The sequence below is a fragment of the Myodes glareolus genome, chromosome 6 (assembly GCF_982192425.1).
Source record: "Myodes glareolus chromosome 6, mMyoGla1.1, whole genome shotgun sequence".
Lineage (NCBI taxonomy): Eukaryota > Metazoa > Chordata > Mammalia > Rodentia > Cricetidae > Myodes > Myodes glareolus.
This window is the reverse complement of record NC_142031.1, coordinates 42,102,263-42,111,380: the sequence shown is the minus strand read 5'-3', so window position 1 is coordinate 42,111,380 and position 9,118 is coordinate 42,102,263. Positions and strand designations below refer to the sequence as shown.

At 46.5% G+C, this 9,118-nt stretch overlaps 1 protein-coding gene across 1 annotated transcript; it reads left to right on the top strand.

The window, feature by feature from the left end:
* Window positions 1–1,308: 1,308 nt before the first annotated feature.
* On the top strand, window positions 1,309–7,969 carry Foxi3 (forkhead box I3). The gene is made up of 2 exons (XM_048449308.3): window positions 1,309–2,015; window positions 5,524–7,969. The coding sequence occupies exons 1-2, from the start codon at window positions 1,343–1,345 to the stop codon at window positions 6,123–6,125; spliced, it is 1,275 nt and encodes a 424-aa protein (XP_048305265.3). The 5' UTR covers window positions 1,309–1,342; the 3' UTR covers window positions 6,126–7,969.
* The last annotated feature ends 1,149 nt before the right edge of the window (window positions 7,970–9,118 follow it).

Sequence of the window (9,118 nt, the reverse complement as noted above, 5' to 3'; positions counted from 1 at the left end):
TTTTTAAGAGGTAAAACACTAACGATTATCATGAAATTAAATGCTGGAGCGGGGGTTCTGAAGTAATATTCTCAGTTGTGAGACTGTAATCCGAAAATAGAGATTTTAAAAAATTTAAAAGCCAAACACTTCTCCGCTCAAATGAGAGCTTTTAGATCTGTTTCTTTATCAAGAACACATTTACGAATATTTTGCATGGTAATAGAAGCTGTTTTCTCGCTGTCGTTTTCAATCAGTACACAATGATTGCGTGGCACGTGGGTCTCAGTATTTCACGAGTTGCTCTCTTTAAACGTGGAGAAGCTAAGAACAAAAAACAGAGATCCTTGACTGTAAGTGATTTTTGTACCGTTTAAATTACTTCAAACGTTCGGCTTTTAAAAGTTAATTCCAAAGGCATTTTTTAAAACGTCTTTGAAAAAAAAAAAAACCCTTTGAAAAATAACACCCCGGCAAAAGTCGGATCAAACCGGGTGAAAAAATGAACATTGTTCCCCGAATGTGAATAGTTTAACTAGAAAGATGAAGAGAGGCGGGGCGGGGGGGGGGGACAGAAACGAGAGAAAAACTATTTCACGCCTAGCCCACAGGGTACCTGTTCGGTGAGAGTTCACATCCATTTTTTTAATATTTATTTATTATGTATACAATATTCTGTCTACGTTTTTATGTCTGCAGGCCAGAAGAGGGCACCAGACCTCATTACAGATGGTTGTGTACCACCATGTGGTTGCTGGGAATTGAACTCAGGACCTTTGGAAGAGCAGGCAACGCTCCTAACCGCTGAGCCATCTCTCCAGCCCCACATCTATTATTTTTGATGGCAAGGAGCCGATCGATCGAGACTCGATCTGAGTGCTGTACTGAACGCAAAAATTTTGATCCCCCCCCCCCAAAAAAAAAAGTTTAAAACTTTGAGACTTGTTAGAAAAGAAACAGCCGTCCCGTTGGCGGTCTTCTTGTTTCAATACTCTGCATTTTATAGTAGGTTGATCGCACGTGAGCTAGGATGGGAGGACGGAGGGGAGGGCGGCTGGGAGGTTGGAGGTTAAGACCGGAGGACACCAGGGCCAGATGAAGGAATGTAGGATGGAGAGTGCTTTTCACCTTGACTCCGGAGCAGGCTGCGAGCAGCAGGACCAGGGCTGGCGGGACAGAAGAGGCTCCGCATTGCTTCGGGGTACGTGGGGCGTGGCAAGGGCGTGGATTGCTGAGCCGCCCAGCCTCGGCAGGCCCGCAGGTATAAGAGACGCGGATCTCCGCCCTCGGTGAGCTCCCCAGCGCTCCGGGTCCCTACTCTCTGCAAAGGCCGGGGCGGGCCGTTGGGTTGGTCCTCCAAGGGATGCTTTCTCCGAAGCGCCGAGGCCAGCCCCGTTCTCCCAAAGCCGCGACCGCGCCGCACCAACCCTCGCCCGCCGACATGGCCCTGTACTGCGGCGACAACTTCGTCTACTCACAGCCCGCCACCGCCGCCGCGCCCGGTGCGCCCTCGACCTCCAGGGGACCCTACGGGCTGTCCGACTATGCCGCGCCGCCCGCCGCCGCCGCCAACCCCTATTTGTGGCTCAATGGGCCCGGCGTGGGCGGCCCGACCTCCGCTGCCGGCTACCTGGGCGCCCCGCCGCCCCCGGGAGCAGCTCCGGGATCCTTCTTGCAACCGCCAGCCGCTCCTGGCACCTTCGTGGGCACCCAGCGGGGTTTTGCGCAGCCGTCGGCTGCTGCTCCCGCCTCGCCCGCCGGCTCGGCAGCTCCAGGCGATCTGAATTGGCTGTCGGTGACCAACCCCGAGGACCTGATGAAGATGGTGCGGCCGCCCTACTCGTACTCGGCGCTCATCGCCATGGCCATCCAGAGCGCTCCGGAGCGCAAGCTCACCCTCAGCCACATCTACCAGTTCGTTGCCGACAACTTTCCTTTCTACCAGCGCAGCAAGGCTGGCTGGCAGAATTCCATCCGCCACAACCTATCACTCAACGACTGCTTCAAGAAGGTGCCCCGCGACGAGGACGACCCAGGTGAGACGGCCAGTGCAGGTGTTCCCGGGCGGGGAAGGATGCGGAGCCGCGCACCCTACAGGTGCTGCGAGCCAGAGCCCAATATCGGGTCTGTGCGCGGCTGGGTTGAAAATCCACACGCGGTCTTCTCATCACTGGAGAACATGTGGGAAAAGAGTCACCCCCAACCTGGTCTGATAGGGATGCGTTAAGTATCAGATCTTAGGGAGAACACAGCTGGTCCCGTACGCTCAGGGCAGAAGCTGACCGGCTAAAAAAAAGAAAAGCATGACCTCAAAACAGAAGACCGCTGCAAGGGACAGCTTAGTTGCTGGAAGTAGATTGGGAGAAAGACCGGGAGGAAAGGAACTCTTAAGCAGCGTGCTCTATCACCTGTTGCAAACGGTGAAATGAGAAGATGGGGCCTCAGAATTTCATTGCGTCCTTACCCATTCACCTAACTTGAGAGCGGTGATTTAATGATAAAAATTAGAAGTGGAGCTGGGTGGTGGTGCCTGCTTCGGGAGGCAGAAGCAGGTGGATCTCTGTAAATTTGAGGCCATCCTGGTCTACAAAAGCTAGTTCCAGGACAGGCTCTAAAACTACAGCGAAACCCTGTCTGGAAAAAAACCCAAATATAGATCAGAAGTGGGCCGACTGAGGTTTGGGTAAAGTTGGCTTCCCACTGGTCTAAACCCAATTCCTCGAGTGCAGAAGACTACTGCATAGGCTGTGTTCTGAGTGTCGTCTTAACCTGGCAGAGGTGGAAGTGGAGCAAAGCTTACAAAGAAATAGATTCTTGTTTGAGGCCTTTTGAGTGATTCAGAACAGCGAAGGGAGAGAGAAGGTGTAAATGAGAACTATGGTTTTGTTTAAACCTTACCAGCGTCTTTTGTTGCATTGGGGGCTGGAACCCAGGGCCTCAGACATTCAAAGGATTAGCCCTAACCTTGGCAGAAGTCACTCTGGCAGAAGTGGTTCTTATTTTTTTTTTCTTCTTTTCCAGTGCTGATAATGTATAGTGCAAACCAAATTTTAAAAAGTTAAACGTGATTAGGCTTGGTAAGTTATGTTCCTATACCTATCGTTTAGGAGGTAGAGCCTGAAGAAATCAAGGGTTCAAGGTCAGGTTCATAAATAACCTTTCTCTTAAATCTCATTGTGTATTTTACAACACATTTTAATTTGGACACATTTCAAATGTCTTAATAGTCCTTTGTGCCCAGTGGTGACACTTGGACAGGGCATGCAGTTTTTGAAGATGCCCTTCCCAATTTAGCCTCAAACCACTCAAGATTTTTATGTCTGTCATTGTATTCCTTTGATCTTTAAAAAAAAAACAACAAAACTATTGCTATCTGGAATTTTTTTTTTTGAAAAGAACAAAACCCAGTGTTAGGTCAGGAGTGTAGTTAAAAATAGAACATTTGCTTGGTATGTTGAGGTCTTGGGTGTACTCTCCAGCACTGGAGAGAGGAGGAAGTGACACAATAGACCTACCCAGGTAGTTACAGATACCACCCCCCCCCCCCCACCTCTCTCTCTTTGTCTTACAAACAGAGACGGGTCAATCTGAGTTTGAGGTCAGCCTGATCTACAGAGTAAGTTCCAGAATAACCAGGACTTCATAGTGAGACCCTGATTCAAAAAAGAAAAAAATTAAATTTGGAGTCAGTCTACTTAAATCCTGCCTCACAATGGCAACACTTGTGTGGAACTTGGCGTACAGTAGGTAGCCAGCCTGCACCTCGCCTCTCATCTGGATACTGAGGGCCTTGGTCCTGTTGCCCCTCTCCATTGAGCTGCGGCAGACACAAGCTTATCCATGACACACTCGCTGTAGAACAGCAAAGTCAGGAGGACCTGTTTGGGTGATAATTCTAAGATGTGGTAGGTCTTCCCCTTCAGTCATTGGAAATCATTTTCTACAGAAGACACGTGTTGTGTTTTAAGAGTAGAGAATTTTCCCAGTGCACAGCTTGGTTTTAGAGTCAGCCTGTTCAGATGAGCATGGGGTGTCGGTTCCCAGTTTCCTTGTACTGCAAACAAGCCCCGTCAGTACAATTGTTATAGCTTGATTGCTCATTAGTACAATTTAACATTTTGTGATTGTTTTTTCCAGTGTGATTCAGTTGTAGGAGTTGTAAATTTTTCATAAATACTTGAAGTAACTACTGTTCAGGCTGCTTGCCGTGTGCCAGCTGTTATACCAAGGTATCATTTACGCCTAAGTTAATTTACTACATGTTATAACTTACTATCCTCCTTATTTCAGAAAACAAATGGAAGCTCCTGATTTTTTGTTGGTATTGTGTGTGTGTGTGTGTGTGTGTGTGTGTGTGTGTGGTGTTCAAGACAGGATTTATCGTAGCCTTGAAGCCTGTCTGTAGACCAGACTGGCCTTGAACTCAGAACTCAGAGATCCGCCTGATTCTGCCTCCCACCAGACTGGCCTTGAACTCAGAACTCAGAGATCCGCCTGATTCTGCCTCCCAAGTGCTGGGATCAAAGGCGTGTGTCACCACTCTCTGGAAGCTCCTGTTTTAATAGCACCAGAATTTCATAATTCTGTAAATCTACATGGGAAGGTGGTGGCTGTAGATACCTCAGGAATAAAATTAGGTCTTAAGATGGAAGTGGCAGGTAGATGCGTGGTAAGATAAGGTGGCGCTGGCTACCACAGCTTATTCTGAATTTCTCTTTCTTAGTGGGTAAGACCTGCAGAGGGGCTGACTCCTGCTCTGGGCACCGTGGTCAACATTTAATGAATCTGATTTCCTGATGGTCCAGTGTGGGCTGTAGTGATCTTCCCTAACTCTGTTTTATTAGTTAATTGGTCATTTGCTGTCCAGAATAATTAAGCAGCAAATTCTAAGCCAGTCATTGAGGCACACAACCTGTAATTCTAGGATTTGGGAAGTGGAGGCAGAAGGATTAGTTCATCACCTGCATAGCAAGTTGGGGCTGCCTGGACTATACAGGACCCTGTCTCAACAAATAGAAAGGAAAGAAGAAGGCTTGGGCTGTATGTAGTTCAGTTGTAGATACCAGCTTATCGTGTATAAAATCCTGCTTTTGGTGCTTTTGATCCTCAGTGTTATAGAACGGGTGTGGTGGGAGACAGCAGGACCAGAGTAAATTTAAGTAAATTTGAACTCCGGAAACAAACCCCATTCAACATACCTTATAATGTTATTCTGCCCTAATTTATATATATACTTTGTCATAGGTGTATATGTATAGGAAAAAAAACCATAGAATTGATAGGATTTGGTGCTGTTGGTGATTTCAGGCACCCATTCAAGTGCCTTGAAATTTAAGGGCGATATTCTGTGCACAAATAAAATAGAATCTTCAAGCTGGGAGTGGAAGCACACACCTTTAATCCCAGCCCCAGGCAAGTGGAGTTCAAGCAAGCCTAGCCTGGTCTACAGAACAAGTTCCAGGACAGTCAGGGCTACCCAGAGAAACCCTGGCTCAAATAAACATAAAAATAGGACCCTCACTAACTCTTTCTTTTCTTTCTCAGGGAAAGGTAATTACTGGACTCTAGATCCAAACTGTGAAAAAATGTTCGACAATGGAAACTTCCGTCGGAAGCGAAAACGCCGTTCTGAGGCCAACAGCAACCTCACTGTGGCTTCAGGAACATCAAAATCAGAAGGTCTGTCCTCAAGACTAAGAGTGAGTGGGAAGCTAGAAGGAGACAGCCCCTCCTCTCTGAGGCCATCGCAGTCCCCGGAGCCTACAGAAGGCACCAGCAGTACCTCCTCCTCTCCTGGAGCATCCACACACATCTCCACGCCGTGCCTCAACACTTTCCTCAGCACCCTCAACACGCTAAGTGTAAACCCCAGCAGTGTGAGCACCCAGCGAGCCATCCCAGGCAACCGCCGCCACCTAGGGGGCACCCAGCTGCCCTCCAGCGCCTTCCCCAGCACCTCCATCCCAGACAGCTCTCCAGACTCCATGCAGCTGAGCACTATGGGTGGAAGCAACCAGCTACCTTCCTACTACAGCCCATTTCCTGGCAGCAGCAGTGGGGACCAGAGTAGCCCCTTCAGCAGCGCTTTCTACAACTTCAGCATGGTCAACAGCCTCATCTACCCCCGGGATGGCTCTGATATGTAGACGACTCCTCCAGCTTTGTCAGTGGACACTTGAGATCCACTCTGAATGTAGACTCAGTTTAGGAGGTCTGGGGTAGGACTGAACTTCTGCATTGATTCCTGTGAGCTGCTGAGTGATCCTGCAGTCCACTGACTATGCTCACAGTAACCAGAGTAGTTCTTACACTCCAGGTTTCTCTGGCTGAGCCTCTCTGGAGATAAAAGGCACCTTCCTTGGTCCTGGGATAGTAGGGAGAACTCTGAGGACTGCATCTATTTTCTTATTCACTTTTATATCAGAGCAGCAAGCTCAAATGTACACAGGCAGCTTGGTGGGGGAGCAGGACATTGAAGTTATGGGTGGAAAACTTAAAGCCATTGGCAGCTGGAGGCATGGGGGACTGACCAGCGGGTTATTTCCTCCAGGACAGCATTCTGAGTTTTCGAAGAAAGCCAGATAATCTAGTTTTTTGTTGTTGTTGTTTTGGTTTGGTTTGGTTTGGTTTTAGGTTTTGTTTTTTTATAAGAATTTCCTCCAGTACAGAATTCTGAGTTTTCGAAGAAAGCCAGATAGATAATCTAGGTTTTTTTGTTTTTGTTTTTTGTTTTGTTTTTAGTTTTTGTTTTTTATAAGAAAACTCAAATTTTGTATCCTTTGCTTCCTGTTGTATCTGGAAATGCCACAAACGCTTTCTAATCTAGCTCACGAGTTACCTCTGTCTGGAAATGGTAGGTGCTACTGCAGGAGTGCTTTGTGCCAAATGTTTATATAGCTGGAAGGTCAACTCATTTACTTCTGCACAGCGAGTTTCCTTCTGTTCGAAGATACCGGGTTTCTGAAGCCGTCGATGGTACCAAATTCTGTGAGTGTTCTTCTGAGATAGCAGGTAACATACCAAGGTCACATGTAGGAAATGATCGGTTCTTAAACATGTCAGCCTCATAATAAACAGTGTACATGGGACGAGGTCTGGAGACCATTATTTTAGGTCCTTGTGGTAAACCTGGCATCGTGCCCCTTTTAGCTTATGCCTTAGGTATTTCATTGACAGTGACATCTTACAGGTTAATTTTGGTTGGGTTTTTGAGACAAGGTCTCAGTGTAGCCTTGGTTGTCCTCACTGACTGTATAGACCATGCTGACCTTGAACTCACAGATAATCTGCCTCTGAGTGCTTCTACTTCCAGACCAATCTTACAGTTTTTAATGAGAGACTATTCTGGTAAGTGCTTTTAAAAGTTATATGTATATAATTTGTTTCAGTACCACCATCCCACTTCTGAGGTAACTTCATTTGAATCATCTTGTAGTGCGGAGAATCTAGCACAGCATCGTACAGGAAACAATTGGGCACCATTAGTTGAACAAAGAGCGCTAACAAACAGGAATGGTTGGATTTACAGCAACAGTCCACCACTAACATGAGGGTAATCTACAAGCTGCTGTGCTACCATGTTCTTCAAATATTGACGTGAGATATGAATCTCATGAGATTGTGTGTGTGTGGGGGAATCCCTGGTGTGTGTTTTTTAAGACAAGGCTTTATTTTATGCCCCCTGTATATTAGAATTCACAGCATTAGTTTAAATGTTTTAGAAATGTATGGAAAATTTTAATGGTCTCTTGATGTACAAATTGCATCACTGTTGCTTATTAACTGTTATGCAAAAAGATAACCAAAGAAACTACCTGGACTCATACTTTATGCATAAAAATTTTCTTAATATTTTTGTACATGAAGAATAAGGTAAGGACTTTTATGAATATTTCTAACACAACTCTATATTTGTAAATTAATTTATAATGTCTGCTGGAGCTGCAAAGATTTTTTTTTTCCCCTGAGAAAGTACTCTGCATGCTAAGAATAAACTCTTCAATGGGATGATGGCCCCTGGCTTTGGCATTACTGCTTTTCTGACCTCTGTGCCTTTCTTGAAGGGACAAAAACAGATGACCCTTTACTCAAGCCACTAGAGGAACTCTGTATTTGACTGCACATTGAATTTGCTCCACCTATCCCCAGGTGAAAGAGCTAGAAAAACAGTTACTCTTTCCAAAGATTTTGGGCATGGGTGTAAGGTTTATTTATAATACAGAAACAGTTCTGGTAGAAACTAAACTTGAGCTGGAATGGATGGGCCACAGTAGTAGAGCTTGCATAGCCTTCCTAGTATGAGGCTCTAATTGGAGGCGGAGGACAGAGTGAGCTGAGTTCCAATGCACAATAGTCCAAAGAAAACAGTGCTGAGCAGGTGGTGGTGGTGAACACCTTTAATCCCATCAGAGGCAGGTTCATCTCTGCGCTCCTGCGCCAGCCTACTCTACAAAGTGAGTTCCAGGACAGCTAAGGCTGTTAACACAGAGAAACTCTGTCTCGAGGGGAAAAGGGTGCTCTGAGACTGCCCTCACATGGAACTCTGCGGGGTGAACATGTTTTGTGGGGAGAAGGAGCTATAGGCAGTCCATTTCCAAGGCTGGAGCTGGAAGTTTGAACTTGGCCCCACCCAGAAAGTTCTTTGTTTAGGCTGTCCCATGTATCAAAGGATGCCAATTAGATGCCAGAAGCATACCCACACAGAAGAAACAGCTACCCTAGGTGGGAAGGTGGTCACCTAGGGTATTAACTCTGGTAAGAACCCTTTACCTAAACCTCCTTAAGAGGATCAAGTGTGAGGATTAGTTGGGAAGAAACAAACTGGATCAAAATTTATTGAAACTAGATCTGCGTAGTTGGTTGACATTAAAAACTAGAATGATAGCATTTTGTGGACCTTCTTGCCTGCCTTGGGGTTGGGGGTGGGGGGTCATCAAGGTGACTGAGACCCTGTATGAAATATACCAGAGTGGCTCATGCAGCCATTACTTTAAAGAGCAAGAAAATTGCTGCTGGGGCCTGGATGATTCCAGGTCGAAGTGCACCAGCACCCAGGTGCTGCATTGCATCTATGATGTTTCCTGCCTTGGAACCATATCAGAAATTTAGAAGTGGGCTAGACCACACTTTGGGTGCTTAC